Below are 17276 nucleotides of genomic sequence, written 5' to 3'. Positions count from 1 at the left end.
GCCATTTCCGTCTTGAGACCTTAATGTTGTTCTGAAGGGTCTTTTGGGCTCCAGATGAGCCCTTCCAGATGTGTCCCTCTTGGATCTTATGGTCAAGTCCGTTTGTGGTTGCCATTGTCTCTGCGAGGTGGATCTCAGGGTTACAACCTCTCTCCTGTAGAGAACCATTCCTTCAGTTTGCAGAGTCCAGTATTTCTCTGCACACAGTACCTTCTTTTCTGCCGAAGGTGGTTTCTGCCTTCCATGTCCATCAAGAGATTTATTTTATCCATCTTTCACCCCACCGGTTAGGCGAAAGAGGACAGGATTTTGCAGAGGCTGGATGTATACAGAGTCCTACTTCACTACCTGGAGAGGACTTAATGATTCTCATCTCTCTGACCACCTTTTTTCTGCTGACCAGTCAATCTAGACAAAGCATCAAGTGCTAGATGGATTTGTATGGCAATTTCTTATTCCTACAATGTTTGTGGGAAACAGCCCCCTATTTCCATCGCAACACGTTCAGTTAGAGGTGTGGCTGCTTCCTGGACAGAATTGTGGGCTGTTTTCACCTGATGAAATCTATAGAGCTGCTACATGGTCTACTGTCTACACCTTTACGTTCTACAGAGTGGATGTGGCAGCTTGAGAGGATGCTGCTTTTGGGTCCTTGGTACTGCGGGCAGGTTCATCTATCCTTAGACATCTTCCTCTGCTTTGGTACGTCAGCTACAGTACAGAATCCTATGCCTTTGCAACAGAATGGAAGATTAGGTTCTTACCTTGTTAATCTTCTTTCTGTTATAATACATAGGATTCTGTACAGCCCACCCTGTGCAGACTTTTGATTTGTCTGATGCTGCTCGGACATTACCAGTGTCCCTCATGGGATGATTTCTCCTGTCTTTAAGATTAAAAAGAGACAAAATTACAGGAACATGAAGGCACCTATTCCATTTGGGTTTTGAGGGGTTTTCCTGGGTGCACTTTGTGCTGCCCCTGGCAGCCTTGCACTGGTTTAAGGGGTGTTTAATTTATTCCTATCTCCATGGGACTTTATTATGCAGACAGTGTGTAAGAAAGGCATTGTGTGTTATGTAGTTTCATACATACTGCAGCCACTCTTGCTTACCTGTATATGCTTTGTTCTAGTGGTCTTTTTTCCTCTCTAAGCTTGGGTCATTTGTCTTGCTGCTGTATTTCTTGGTCGCCTCTCCAACCTTTGCTCTGATCAGTCTGCAAAGATATAATAATAATAATAATAACAGTTTATATACCGCAATACCGTTAAGTTCTATGCGGTTTACAGAAGATTAGTGGGGTACAAGTTGAGTTGACGTACAAGTTGAGTTAACTTAAGGGATGTGGAACAATGGGGAGAAAGGGCAAGAGAGGGGAAGGAGGGAAGTGGGTCAGCTGTCTAGGTATTTCAGGAATAGGTGAGTTTTGAGCCGTTTCTTGAATACCTCGTAAGTGGTGGGCAATAGGAGTTGTTCTAGGTCTTTACCCCATAGAGCAGCCTGATGTGAGAGAAGATGCTCATGGTATTTTTTTAGTTTGCATCCTCTAACCGGGGGAGAAACGAAGTGCGAGTGGGAGCTTTTCTTGTGTTTGTTGGCTGAGAAGGAGAATAGGTCAGTGATGTATTTAGGGGTTAGACCGTAGAAAACTTTAAAACAGAGGCAGGCGAACTTAAACTTTACACAAGCTTCCATCGGCAGCCAGTGTAGCTGTTTGAAGTATAGCGTCACGTGATCGAACTTCTTTAGACAGAAGATTAGTCTGACCGCAGTGTTTTGCATTAGTTGTAATCGTCGCATATTCTTTTGGGGGATTGCTAAATAGGCGATGTTACAGTAGTCGAGTTGACTTAATACGAGGGATTGTATCAAGATTCTGAAGGCAGAGTTATCAAAGTATGCTTTAATGGATTTAAGTTTCCAGAGGGTGAAAAAACTCTTTTTGATTAGGGAGTCCACCTGATCTTTCATGGTGAGGCATTGGTCCAGAGTTACACCCAGTATTTTAATGGTGGGCTGTATGGGGTAGTTATGTTTGTTGATGTCTAGTGGGGTTTTGGTGTCAAGAGTGCGCGGTGAAGCGACAAAGAATTTTGTCTTCTCAGTATTGAGCTTGAGTTTGAAGTCTGTCATCCAATGTTCCATCAAGTTTATGGCTTCTGATGCTTTTGGAATTGTTTCCGAGATGGAGTTGGCAAATGGGATAATAATTGTGAAGTCATCAGCGTAACTGAATAATTTTATCCCCAGCTGGGTTAATTGAACGCTCAGTGAGGTCATGTAGATATTGAAAAGCAGAGGGGATAGTGGGGACCCTTGCGGAACGCCGGATGGGTTGCTCCAGGTGTTGGAGAGATCATTGTTGAAGCAAACCTGATAGGTTCGGGACGAAAGAAAACCATGAAACCAGTTTAGCACTTCGCCTCTGATGCCAATAGCGTCTAGACACTGTAGCAAATTCGCATGGTCTACAAGGTCAAAGGCAGAGCTCATGTCGAATTGCGTGATCAGGGCACTGAGGCCTTTGCTTAAAAATAGGTGCAAGTAATCTAAGATGGCCGCAATTACCGTTTCTGTGCTGAAAAGCGGTCTAAAGCCAGATTGAGTCTCATGAAGGAGTGAGAACTGGTCTAGATATTCCATTAATTGGGAGTGTACCAGCCCCTCCATGATCTTTACAAAGAGTGGTATGGAAGCAATTGGTCTGTAGTTGGAAACTAGGGCTGATGATTCTTTGCTATTTTTTAGGATAGGGGTTATTATTATGTGGCCTTTGTTGGTGAGGAATTTTCCGTTTTTCAGATTATGGGCTAAGTAGTGCAGTAGAGAGAGTTTAAATTCAAGTGGTGCCGCTTTCATGATTTCCGGGGGACATGAGTCCAGGAAGCAGTATGATTTGGAGTATTTGTTGTATAATTTGGTATAGTTATTCCAATCTATGTCTTGAAATGAATCCCAGAACATGTCTGCAGGGGTTTCATTTCCCTGTGTGTTAGCTATATAGTGTTCATTAGGTTCTTCTGTTGGGCAATTGTTTCTTAGTTTTTTTAATTTTTGAGTCAAAGTGCAGGGCTAGGTCGTTCGCCGAGGGTAATTTAAAGTTGTGTGTGGGTAGAGTGTAGCGGGTGGTGTCAAATAGGTTAGTAACCAGATTGAACAGCTCTTTTGTATTAACTCCTCGTGAGCTGTTGCAGGATGAATTGATTTTGTTTGAGTAAAATGCTTTGCGTTTATCTTTTATTAGTTGTTTGTAGGTTTTTATATTGGCTCTCCAATTGTTACGGTCTGATAATTCTCCTGTTTTTTTCCATTTTCTTTCTAGACGTCTGGCTAACTATTTCATTTTTAGGAGATCGATGTCGAACCATTTGTTATATTTATTTGCATTACTTTTACTGGTATGTTTAGGTGCAATGTTGTCTAAAATGCAGGTGCTGGTAGTGGTCCAGTGATCCCAAAAATCAGCTACTTCCTTTACCTCTGCTTGTAGTTTATATTGCACCCAGTAGTTATCTGGGTTGATGTGGCCTCTCGTGAGATGTTCTTTTTTTATTTTTGGTTGGGTAATTTGTTTTCATTGGAACCAGATTAGCTTGAAATAGAAAGTGAAGTGATCGGACCAGATGTCGTGGCACCAGGTGCCTCCTGGTAATGAGATATGACCCCTCTCTGTTACCTTTTGCCAAGCTCTGTCCCTATTGGTATCTTCTCTTTCCTCCCCTGCTTTCTGGGTACTCCCTGAGCTCCTTTTGTCCTCAGAACCCAGTTACACTTATGCTTTCATCTTGAGCATGTGACTCTATCCCAGCAAAGCACCAGTATTTCACCTTAAGCCATCAAACCACATGCATGAATAACTCAGCATTTTCTACTCTGAAACTTGGAGCACCTTTATTTCTACCTATTTCCTCATTTTTGCCCATCCTTCATTCTTTAAATCTACAGTGTTCCCCTGCGACTTCGTGGTTCGCAAATCGCGGACTCGCGGTCTGCTCTGACCACCTCTTCCTGTAGTAAAGTCGGGATACACCAATCGGGAGCTTTGTGTCAAAGCAGCTCCTGATTGATATAGCCCGACTTTACTACAGGAAGAGGCGGTCAGAGCAAACCGTGAGTGATTTTCTTCACCCACCGGTGCTCCAGCTGCCCTCTCCTGCCTCCCCTGCCTTTTGACAGGCGAAAAACCTCATTTGCATTATTTTTTTTTTAAAATTAATTCACAGGGGTTCCTGGAACGGAACCCCAGCGAATTTCAGGGGAGTACTGTACATTATCTTTTCCAGCTGCAATATACAGGAGATTCACCAATTGTGAGTATATCTACCATATTTACACAATAAAATATATTTCAGAAAATAAGGACTGCCTGTGTGTGGGTTGGTGTGCTGAGGTTTTAACTATTTGCACAATTTAGCCAGGACAGGAAGCTAAACTAGATCAGAACACACACTCAGCAGGTTGGTTCCTAGCTACTCATGAGGTTAATTTGTTGCTCATTGTTAATTGTTGTTAATACTTGATCGTTTGTCATAAGTTACAGAGCAGAACAGAATCTGGTTTGTTGCTGGGGAAGTTCCCTGTGCCCCTCCTCTTTTCTTCTGTTTCAGTGGAGTTCGATTGCTTTGGTACAAACTGAAGGAGGAGCTGTACTCCATTGCTGAAGAGTAGGAATTGGAAGATTTGAGTGGCACCTTCTGCATATTTCATGACTATGGGGAAGCACAGCTACAGTACAGAATCCTTTATCTTAAAACATAAAGAAGAATAACAAGGTAAGAACCTAATCTATTACATTTGGGTTATGCTGCCTTGTTGGATGGTTGGCACCTGTTTCTTCCAGTTATGCACTATCGTAGGTGGAAGGGTAAGAGAAAGAACAAAGTGGGAGAAAGAAGTAGGGAGAGTTGGGAGGAGGAATAGAGGGTGTATGGGGAAGGGAAATGGGGAGGATGCAGATGCAAGAATGGGGATTTCTGGTTTTGTTTTTCTTATGGAGAAGGGATCATGTGAAGGGGAGTGTGGTGAAAAAAGTATCAAATAAGTGTGATTGCTTTGAAACTTGTGATCTTAAATTTTAAAGAAGTGTATTATTTAATGTGGGAAAAGTAATGCATATTGATATGGTCTTTTCAAGAAACCCACCTTTGTAGGTCCAAGGTTTTTGTATAATACTGTAGTAGGTGCCTCCAATTTATAGATGCACAGAAAACAGGTGTTGCTATCCTATTTGCAAAGCATCTGAACATTAAGGTTATAGCTATTAGGAAAGACATATGGCAAAAGTGGAGCTGAACGGGAAATTTCTATGCATCCATTGATAGCCAGTCTGCCTTCTTTTTAAAAAAATACTGTATATAGTCAAATGTTAGTTTACATGGGGGATGGTTTAATAGTAGGGAGGTCGTCAAATTGACCTTGGATCCAAGGCTGAATAACTTTGAGGATGGGGAGAGATAGGAATACTGCAAGGCAAGCCTTGAAAAATGTTCAAAGGATAATAGCCTGCTGGATACCTGGAGACAGTTGTATGATAGAGATCAGAGCTATGCTATTTCAAACCACTTAATACCTATTCCAGAATTATATGATCAGACCATTTCTGTAGTCTGTTGATCAGAAAGGTTAATCAAGCCAGTCTGATCCAGGTGAATATTGTACCCGACTCAGAACAAAGTAGAGAAAGAAAACTTCTCTGTTATTGTCACAATTTTTATAGAGCCTATTCTACAAAACTGTGGTGGCGCTTCTCCAGCAGCAAATGCACTGAAGTCCATTCAAATCTTATGAGCTTTGATGCATTTGCTGCGGGAAAAGCACTACCATGGATCTTTCTCTTTATCTTTGGTGATCTTATCCTTTTAAGATAACTCTATTTTGCAGTTTGTAATATTTTTAAATAGAATCAAAAGCTTTTGTAAAGTCAATAAAATATGCAAATATTTTCCTGAGTAGTTGTTTTTGTGTGTGGTAACTAGTTTATTGCTTTTGGAGGAACAGAGTCTAACTTTTCTGCAAATGTTTGCTTTAGAAATTTTTATTTTTAATTTCAGGATACCACATAAAACAGTTTGCTAATGATCTTTGATGTTTGAGCTTTCTTTAATATCTTATTAAGGCCATGTTACCTGTGAAGGCATTTGTTTTCCCTGTGTTGTTGTACATGCATCTTCTTATGTCTTGATATTCTTTGAATTACTCTTTTCCAGCAGGTTTAATTTTTCATGTATGTGTCAGTTCAAATGTTACTGCTTTTGGATTAATCAACTTTGGATAATTGTTGTTTATGATGACTACCTCGATTTCAGCCAGGTTGTTTTTTTTTTCCATGAGTTCATGTGCTTTCTGTTTTATGACTGCCTTGTATTTCTAAGGCTTTGAAAATAGATATAGCACAAATCTTCTTTGAAGGGTTCTTTCTCTATATCCTATTTGTACTAATGTTGCTTGGAATAATGAAAATGAGTTTTTCTTTTTTCAGGTATAACCTTAAAATCTGAAATTTGATCCTTTCGTTGTGCATGGACGGAAAACCAATGCGCAGGTAAGTGCTATCTGTAAAGACTGAACATTGCACAGTTATGAAAAGAATTAGCTACAATTTTTAGATTACTTCAAGTCAAAACTAGAGCAAACTTTTTTTTTTTTAAAAGGTGAGTTTCTGGCTTTTTGTTCTTAAGAGTAATATGCAGTGTATTGCTTCAGTGATCTACACAAATGGTTGCTACTTCACTTTGTTTTTTTTCCACTAAATTAAGCATCCTGGGATGCACTGGGAGGAGCCTAAGGCTCTAATTTGCCCAGGTAAGTCATATGGGAGGGACCTTAGGCACCTGGGTCAATCAGAGACTTAGGCTCATTCCTGGTGGGGTGTTTTCAAGCTGGAGGGAGTGGGCATCCCTCCTGCCGATTTCAGGTGGGGTGTTTGGTGGTGTCAGGCAGGAGGGAGTGGGCATCCTTCCTGTCGATTGGGGAGTCCTCTGTCCACCACAGCCAACTCAGCTGATCGCGACAGGGGAATTTCCCTCCCCCCCTCCGATCAGCTGAGCCGGCAGGATTCACTGAAGCCACCTATCTGACGTGAATCGTGCCGAGCTAGCTTCTTTAGCCCGCTTTGGCGTTCCGCAGCCTAAAGCAGCTATCTAGACACAATTCCGGTACCTTTTATTTAGACGTCGGTAGGTGCTTAAACCTTACCATTTTTTTGTTGTTTTTAACGGCGTTTTTCAATTAACTTAGGCACCGGCAAGGTGCATACCAATGCCTAAGTTTAGGGACCAGTTTTAGAATTTCGCCCTTAGTGCTTCCTAAATAGGAGGCAGTAAGCACTTCTTTGTTAAAAATTGTGCAGGTTTTGGATGCTGATGGAAAAATTAGCATAGGACCTGCAAAAAGGAAAAAAAAAAAAAAGACCCTATTTTAGAGATGTGCTAAAAATGGGATTAGCATGTAGGAAAGTCCTGTGTTTATATGTGTAAAGCCCATTTCTTAGCCCTTTAGATTGTAAGCACTCTAGAAACAAGAAAATACCTATTGGACCTGAATGTACCTTGCCTTCAGCTTCAACTGAAAAAAGTGAGCCAAATCTAGAATTTACTCACTTCCTTGCCATCATCAGTCCTACTAAGTAAAGAATTTGGAGATTCAAGACTGAATGAATTGACACCCGATTATTATGGGAGTGACTAAATCATTAATTCTCATAGCTTAATTACTCAAAAAAAGTTGGATGGCAGGCTTCTTTAATTTATACAAATGCATTAACAATTGGAGCTGAAAATTCCCAAGGTTCCCAGTCATCCAGCTCCAGTAATTTCAGTGCTAGTGCCTAGATTCCAAAATGGGAGTCTATTATTCTTTTGATGTGTTGCTTCACTCGGCCAGGGAGGAAGTGCCTATTGGCTAACTATCCAGAAAAAGCCTTACCAGTGCCACAAGATCTTCCCCATTTTCCTTTCCACATTGCTATAGGAATGACATCCTTGCTGTAGAGTACCCATAGCTGTCTCCATCACCCACACACTTCAGTTCTGAGATCTGCATGGGAAGGAAAGAGCATTTGGTCTTATACTGTCCCTTTACTACTGGTCTCCTAGTTTCTTTACTGTTGGTTTGAATTGAATTAAGAAGAGGAAGGAGACGTTAAAAGGAGAGAACATGGAGAGGTGGACTTGGAGGAAGTAGGTTTGGGAGAGAAAAAATGGGGGTGGAATATTGTGGAGAGGGAGGGTAGATATCCTGTGTGGATTTACTGGTTTTTAGACATGATAATTTCTGATCTTTTAAGGGTGTGTTTTTTTGTATGCAAGGCTGCTTTTAAGAATGAATATTTGAGATGTTTTTATATAGTTATTCAAAATTCAGATTTATTTGCAAATTTCAGTGACATGTAATAAACATTTTATGGTGCAATGTGAATGAAGTTCTGTACAAAATTAACACTTAACTGAATTCTTAAAGAGACCTGACTAGGATAACAGAGCATGAGGAGGAAGGTGAGACATTGAAACTAAGGGGATGACTAATATATAAAATGATGATTGACATCATAGAGCAGGTTGTGTGATGTCAGTGCAAGGAAATTTTAAGACCAAGCAGTCAAGACCTGTGCCAGACTTCAGTGCAGGTTTTCAGAGGGTGTTCATAGCTTTACCTCCCTCTTGTTTAATGGTCTTTTGTCTTAGAACTGCATATATTATCTATTGAATATTAGCCTCTTCTTTATGACTACTCAGTTCCATAGTTTCTTATTTTTCCTCCCACTTCCCCAGGTGTACCAACATGCGACCTGGAGAGACTGGTATGGATGTGACAAGCCGTTGCACTCTGGGAGACCCCAACAAACTTCCAGAGGGGGTGCCACAGCCTGCTCGAATGCCCTACATCTCGGATAAGCACCCTCGGCAGACCCTGGAGGTTATCAACCTTCTGCGGAAACACCGGGAACTGTGTGATGTAGTGTTGGTGGTAGGGGCTAAGAAGATTTATGCCCACCGGGTGATCCTGTCAGCCTGCAGCCCATACTTCAGGGCTATGTTCACAGGTGAGCTGGCTGAGAGCCGCCAGACAGAGGTGGTGATCCGGGACATTGATGAACGAGCCATGGAACTCTTGATTGACTTTGCATACACGTCGCAGATCACGGTGGAAGAAGGCAATGTGCAGACTTTGCTGCCAGCTGCTTGTCTCCTCCAGCTGGCTGAGATCCAGGAGGCCTGCTGCGAGTTCTTAAAAAGACAACTAGACCCTTCAAACTGCCTGGGGATCCGGGCTTTTGCAGACACACATTCCTGCCGTGAGCTGTTGAGAATAGCTGACAAGTTTACCCAGCACAACTTTCAAGAGGTGAGCCATGTGCTTAAAGGAGTATGGGTGTGGGCTAATCAGACAGTTAAAAGGCAGAGTTGTCTTCCCTGAGACCCTTGTATCTTGATATCTGTTATCAATCAGAATTTTAGTTCTCTTTTCGTTAGTTTAACAATGTAGACTTAAAAGATATAAAATTAAATGGTAGCTCAGTTAACTTTTAACTTAAGCCAGCTTGCTGTTCAGTGTTGTATATGTCTCTGGTAGTGTCCTATACCCTTAGTTTTCTCTGAGGATGGTCATCTTGTTATGAATGTCCAGTTCCTGAATGGAGAATGTAGAAACATTTTAAAATTCTGTCTGCTTAGTTTGTAAAGTTACATATCACTTTAAAATAACGAATATCACTCAGTTTTGCATTCTGTTTATACAGATCTGGGCCTGGCTATATAGCATATATCACGTTTGAGAGAGGTCATGTGTCCAGAGAAGCCATCCCAAAGTCTAATAAATTTTGTGATGTTTTGAATTCATGCCTTTCACTGAGGACAAGCAGGCCATATCATCTTTCAACTGAGTGGCGTCATCTGACAGAGCATCGCACCAGGCTCTGTCAGATGACCTCACCCAATTGTGAGAATGATTGGTCTGCTGTCCTTGGAGAACACTTGCTATAGGTAAGTAACTTCGTATAAGATGACGTTCCATTCAGGTGCAGTAGATATTTCCTTATTCCTGGGGAGCAGAGAAGGTACCTGGATGTAATGTAAACCATAAAAAGGCAGTATATGAATAATGATAGTACATTTTTACCTCCAGGCAATGGAGGGTGAAGCAACTTGCCCAGAGTCACAAGAGGTATTAATGGGGATTTGAACACTAGCTTTCCTGCTTTTCAATCCATTGTTCCAATTGCTAGTCTTCACTCCAAGCTGCTGTACTGGAGGTTGTTTTTCTAAAGGTTTCTATGAAACCTTTATCACAGTAGCCCATGGCAAGGCTGCAATAAGGAGAAGAGAACCATTCAGAGGATAGTAAAAGAATAGACTAATCTTTTTCCCAGTAAGTAAGTATGTTGAGCAAGCTGTTCAGCAGGAATTTTAGATTTTCATGTGTCGGGATTCTATTAAAGTTGGTTATAAAGCAATTTTTGATAATTTTGTTAATTGAACATATAACCAGAGATTTATAGCCTTATTTGCTAATGTGGATTAAGCACTACACTTCTCCCTCCGTATTCGCTGTGGTAGGGGATTAACAGAACCGCAAATACAGAAAAACCGCGAATAACTTTTTCATATGTTATTTGCTGTTTTCTATTAAAAACCATCATGAATATGGTGAAACCATGAATAATATGGTGGGAGACCTGGCCTGTTCCTGAAGGAGAGACAAATCACAGTGAAGAAAGTGCTGGGAATCGGCGATTTTCTCTGTAAACGCTTGGAATCAGCGATTTCTCTATTCAAGCTGAAGTAATTTGGGGGGAGGAGCCAGCAAGCTAAAAAAACGTGAATACCGTATTTTCACGCATATAACGCGTGCGTTATACATGATTTTTACAAACCGTGCATAACCTTGCGAGTTATACGCGTGAGCGCGTTGTATAAATTTTTTTTTACCCCGCAGGACCGCTTGCACCCCCACCCCGAAGGACCGCTTGCACGCACTCGCACCCGCACCCCCACCCCGAAGGACCGCTCGCACCCTCACAGCCTCCCAACCCCCCCCCATCATGTAGAAGCTCCTACCGTTGTCCTGCTGCTTCCTCTTCCGGCGGTCCCGGCCCTTCTGTGAGCCCTGCGTCTACACTGCTTCCTCTTCTGGCGGAAGAGGAAGTAATATCACAATCACCTACTACTAAGACTCAAAGCATGCTAACTGGCTGAGTGACTCATTACTAAGGGACACAAACCATTTTCTCGTACACTAGGTTGGGAACCTCTACTTTTGGTCAAGATAACTGGTCTGAGCTGGATACCTGGGCACTTCGGAAAGTGTTCTCATTCTTCCAGTAGTGAGATTGTAGACATTGGTATCTCTTTAAAGTAGTCTCTTCCATTTCTGTCCCTCCACTCTCAATTTTGACAGCATTCCATTCCTGATTTTTTATTTTTTTATTTTTTACCATTCAGCCTGTCCTGTAATAAGAATCTAAAATTGCCAAACTAGCACAGATCAAAGACCTATTAAGCCCAATATCCTTTTTTACAACAGTGGCCAATCCAAATCACAAGTACTTTGCAGGATCCCAAAGAGGAGATCTATTCCTTTTGCATACTCTCAGGATACACAGTGCCTCTCCAAAGTCTACTTGACTAATAACAGTTTATGGATCATTCTTCTGGAACATGTCTAACTGTTCTATTAATCTAATCTAAATCTTGGATTTATATACCATGTCATCTCCCCAAAAGGAGCTCGACTCGGTTCACATAAAAATCGATAATCAAAGTGAAAGTAGTTAGATTAAAGAGAAAATAACTTATTAACTTAAGACCCTCATCTGACATCCTAGAGAGAAGAAAACTAATTTTCCTTAGAACAATTTTCTAAGAACTGTTGAAATAACTGTGTTTTCATAGATTTACGGAAAATCTGGAAGGAGAGAAGACTTCTAACACAAGAGGGAAACTTTTAATTGCATTCATCATATTTCCCTGTAAGAAATTGCATAGCTGAATTGTGCATTGAGTGGAAAAAAATATTTTTCCGGTTAGTTTTATTACTTCGTGGGGTGTCCTCTACTCTTGGTACTATTTGAAAGGGTAAACAATTGTTCCCTATGTATCTGGTTGCATCCCACTCATGGTTTGTTTAGACCTCTACCATATCTTCTCTCAGCTGAAAAGCCCTAATCTTTTTAGCCTTTCTCCACAAGGAAGCTGATCCATCCCATTTTGCCACATTTATCATTCTTTTTTAGATCCACCTATGCCTTTTTTTTTTTTTTTAATGAACTGACCAAAACTGTGTGCTATATTGGAACTGCAGTCATACTATGGACTGATACAAAGGCATTATGATATTCTCTGAGTCATTCTTCATTTATTTCCTAATAATACCTTACATTTTATTTGCATGTTTGACCTTCACTGCACACTGACATGAATATTTCAACCTACTGTTCATGTTGCCAAAATCCTTTCACTGGATTGTAATTTCTAAAATAGAACCCAGCATTGTTTTCCAATAGTTCTGAGTTATTATTATTATTATTTTTTTTTTTTTTTGCTATTTGCATTACTTTACATTTGTCTACATTAAGGGCTCCTTTTACTAAGGTGCGCTAGCGTTTTTAGCGCACGCACGAAATTACCACGCGCTACACTGCACAGTACGCTTCTAGAATAACGCCAGCTCAATGCTGGCATTAAGGTCTAGCGCGCGTGACAGTTTAGCGCGTGCTATTCTGCACGTTAAGGCCCTAGCGCATCTTAATAAAAGGAGCCCTAAATTTCATCTGGCACTTAAATACTCAATCCAAGAAGCCTTCTAAGGGCCCTCTGTGGTTCCTGAACTCTAACGGTTCTGAATAATTTTGTTTCATCTGCAAATTTGATAACTTCACTGATTGTATCCTTTTTTCAAATAATATATCAATATGTTAAAAAGCACCATTCCCAGTACAGATCCCCGGGGTATTCTACTGTTTATCTTTCTCCACTGAGAAAATTATCATTTGGCCCTACAGTTGCCTATTTCTTACCCAGTTACTAGTTCACATAAAACTTTATCTCCTGTCTGATGACTTTTTAATTTTCTTCAGAGCTTCTCATAAAGGATTTACTATATTTGGATTTTCAGAAGGTATTTAACAATGTCAGTTGGCTCACCGTTATCCAAAGATTTATTAGCCCTTAAAAAAATCTAACAGGCTGCTATGATCTTATCCTCCCCGAGAATCTCTTTTTACCCATTGGTCATCTAATGATCTATCAAACTCCTCTTACAGGCTTCTAATATACTTGAAAAAGATTGAGTGATTGCCTTTATGTATTTATTTGTGTGTATTTTGTGTTATAGCAGTGCAGATGACCAATGTAAATTTATTTATTAAAACATTTTTATACCATACAATCTAACATTCTAGGCAGTGTACAATTAAATATACAAATTTCTAACAGGTTACACCAATAACATACATAAAACAACTAATCAGACAGTCATGATCCCATTATCAATTTTAAGGCTTCATGTACTAATGCTGAATTAATTCCCAAGGTTTTGATATTAATAAAAACATTTAACAAAACATTATAAAAATAAATGCAAGCACATAATCATCTTAACGTAACTGAACCTCATGCTCAGGAGAGTCGACTTCTACCAGCTTTATAGATGTTTTACATGTTGCTTGCCATTGCTTTATGTTCTTTCCTATTTTCTTCACATGGATTGGCTTTCCATTTTTATGAGAACTATCATTATGGTTTCGTAGTTTTATTTCACATCCTTTAACATTGCCAGTAGTCATCAAGGGGTATTTTTTTGTTTGTTTTTTTACCCTTTTTACAATCTAATTCAGTTTTACAGAATGGTATATTTAAACAGTGTCCTTGATTCATATAAAATGTAAACATTTCCAGTTGTTCTTTTTAGATTTGTTTCTCATTTTGTCATAGTCTCCCTTTTTAAAATGTAAATGTTACCGCAGTAGTTTTCTGTAGTGGCCTTGTATCAGGGATAGATTTAATTGTGTTATGATTACTGTTGCCAAGTGCCACCACCACTCTTTACACTAGGTCCTACATTCCAGTAAGGACTAGACTAGATCTAAAGTAGTGTCCCCTCTCAGCATTTCCAGGACCAGCTCCACAAGCATTCATTTGCTGCATTTAGGAATTTTACCTCCCTAGTATTTCTGGATGAGGCATCAGTATTAAGGTAATTGAACGCTATCTCTTCAGCTTGTCCAGATGAATGGTAGTACACGTCTCCCTCCGTATCCACGGTTTCCGTATCTGCGGATTCGCTTATTCTCGATTTTTCGGCTGATGACTCTACCCCCCCCAAATTACATCATCATTAAAGTTCTTTTTCTTTTTGCTGTACCGATAAAAAAGTTTATCGCTTACCATTCACTCTGAAAATTGCTGCTTCCATGCTTTCTCCCACAAAATTGCTGCTTCCTTGCTTCCCAATGTACACTGAGAAAAACGTTGCTTCCCAGCATGCATGGAGAAAATCGCTAGGAATCACTGCTTGCCTGCTATTTGCCCTAAACTTTCTTTGAATTGCTGGGAATCGCTGCTTGCCTGCTCCAAGCCCTGAAATTGCTGCTTGCCTCTCCTTCAGGAACAGATCAGGTCTCCCACCATGGCTCCTCCTACTGAAGATCCACTTCTACTGCATGAGGAGGCCCCTGGTGCTCACTTATCCTCTTTGTCTCCTCCTCCTCCTGCAATACTTGTACAGGACGATGAGGATGAAGACACTGCCTGAGTATTATACAATACAGATATTCCAATATTGAACTCTCAGTACTGTATTGAACTCTCAGTATTGAACTTTTTGTACAGGTATTGTTGTGAATTTCAATAGTAGTAATTGTGGCTTATTTCAAAAACCGCAAATAACAGTAGAAAAGTTATTTGCGGTTTTTCCATATTCACACCTATGGTCCGCCTGCATCCCCCGCGAATACAGAGGGAGAAGTATAACCTTGCTGCTGTATTGCACCTCATTACATGTTGTGGTTTTCTACAGAAATGTATCCTGCTTGACTCTTTGCCATCAATTTGATCTTCCCTATCATTTTTATTTAGAGAATAGTTACCGGTAAGCTCTGGAACGCATTGCCAGAAGATGTGGTTAAAATAACTGGTTTTAAAAAAGGTTTGGATAAGTTTCTGGAGGGAAAGTCCATAGTCTGCTAGTGAGATAGACATGGGGAAAGCCACTGTGTTCCCTGGGATCGATATAGCATGAGATGTTGTTATTTGGGTTTTTGCCAGACGGATTGGTCACTGTGGAAGCAGGATACTGGGCTAGATGGACCACTGGTCTGACCCAGTATGGTTATGTTTTGTTTTCTAATGTCTCATTGATTTTCCTGGAATGTTTGACACTGAATGAAAATGTAGGAATTGTAATGCTCCAATTTGTATTGTTTAGACTTTTTTGGCATTTGCCCATAGACAGCTAAAAGCATGGATGTTTTTCATTTGTATTCATAATCTGCCTAACAAGTTGATTGGTGGAGGGGGAGAGAATAATATTAGAATCATATATCTTTATCTGTCCTTTATTTAAATATACTTCAGCCTTTACCACAACCTTCTTGTAGTGATATTCTAACTTCCCTTTCTCTGTACCATGCTGTCCTGTGTGATGGTCAGCTTTCCTCAGTGGCCAAGGTTAAAAATCAGCAGTTTCCTTTTTTGAAATGTTGATACCTACTTCCTGGTTCTTCTATGGTTAAAGTGGAGTCCATCCTTCTGGAACAAGCTTTCCCTTCCCCAAAACACAGCCCCTTTCCTACCTAACAAATCTAAAGCTCCTTTCCCTGCACTCTCATCTTGCTAAACAACACATTCCTCTGGAGTCCCCGTAAGTTCTGAATTTGCTTTCTATGTGAAAGCCTATCTTGGTTCTTATACCTCTTAGGTTATTGGTACCTATGTACGCCATGAAATCCAGCTCTCCTACAGTACTGTCTGATGCATGAGGTTTGCCACTCTCATGTCAGGCAGGCAGTTATTTATCAAGCAATGATAATGCTCATCAGTTACCTACATTTGTAACAGCAGTCCTAACACTTTTCTCTTCCCCAGCACGCAGTGCTTTTCAAACGTTTATTCAGTCGGACTCCATTTTAACACTTAGTCAAATGACCCAAATAATGAAAACAAATTAAGAGGTTTCCATCTCCCTCTTCTCCTCTCCCCCACTTATCCATCATAGCATGGAGGTACCAGTACTCAGCTGATCACACTGCTCTGCCTGGGTTTCCAGTCTTAACAGGAAGCCCATTCTGGATTTGATGACTGACCTGTAAACATGCTGAAGTTCACAGAAGACTAGAGGGAGGGGAGAAGCTCTGTTTCTGTGACCCCCCTTACACTGCTGATGTGGCTCTTTTAGGGATCTCGACCTACAGTCTGGGATCCATTGATCTACAATGTCGCTTCTTGCTGCATCAAGGTAACTGTCTTTTTTAGGTGACATTTCTTCCTCCAAAGCAGCCTAGGGGACTGCCAGACTGGAGGTAGGAGTGCTTTTTACTATGTCCCTCAAGATTTCCTCTAAATACCCCTGTCTGCCCCTCCAGCCTTCCAAAAAAAGACTTGTCTAAGAACTAAGTACTTAAATTACATTACATTACATTACATTACGGATTTCTATTCCGCCTATACCTTGCAGTTCAAGGCGGATTACAAAAGATTTGACTGGACATTTCCAGAGATGATCACATTACAGAGGATTTTACTGGACATTTTCCAGTGAGGATACAAATTATTTTTTTTTTTTTTTTTTTTTTTTTTTTCTTGGGGATCTTATGGGTTGGATAGAAAACTGAACAGTGCCTAGCAGTGTGATATTAGCAAATGGAAATGGAACACAGTTAGAGTAGGCAAGATTACAATCTTTTTATGGTCTGTTTATATGAAGGGTGATTAGGTGTGATATTTGGGGGAGGATTGTCTGGTGGTAGATGAGTTCAGTCGAGGTAGGTGAATTTTCTGGAGGTAGGTGAACTTGGCTGGAGGTAGGTGAAGTGGTTTAAGGTTTTTGGATGAATTTTTTAAAAAGCAGGGTTTTGATTTCTTTACGGAATGTTTTGAAGTCGTCCGATGTTGTCAGCAGGTTGGAGATGGAATGGTTGAGTTTTGCTGCTTGTGTTGCCAGAAGGTTGTCAAACATTTTCTTGCGTTGTGTGCCTTTGAGTGGAGGGAAGGCAAAAGGATTTGGGGTTCTTCTTTGTCTTGTGGTGGAGATCTGGTTTAAGCGATTGTTTAGGTAGGATGG

At 40.5% G+C, this 17276-nt stretch overlaps 1 protein-coding gene across 4 annotated transcripts in view; it reads left to right on the top strand.

The window, feature by feature from the left end:
* Positions 1-17276, top strand: part of KLHL20 (kelch like family member 20) — a 162469-nt gene that overhangs the window by 12261 nt on the left and 132932 nt on the right. For all 4 annotated transcript variants that reach the window (XM_033915423.1, XM_033915421.1, XM_033915424.1 and 1 more), the window contains 2 exons: positions 6481-6543; positions 8771-9344. In XM_033915423.1, coding sequence (XP_033771314.1) covers positions 6521-6543; positions 8771-9344 — 597 coding nt within the window. In that variant the 5' untranslated portion in view covers positions 6481-6520. The remainder of the gene's footprint in view (positions 1-6480; positions 6544-8770; positions 9345-17276) is intronic.

This window comes from Geotrypetes seraphini, chromosome 12, assembly GCF_902459505.1.
Source record: "Geotrypetes seraphini chromosome 12, aGeoSer1.1, whole genome shotgun sequence".
Lineage (NCBI taxonomy): Eukaryota > Metazoa > Chordata > Amphibia > Gymnophiona > Dermophiidae > Geotrypetes > Geotrypetes seraphini.
The sequence above is the reverse complement of the archived record's forward strand: the minus strand, read 5'-3'. Positions and strand labels throughout refer to the sequence as shown.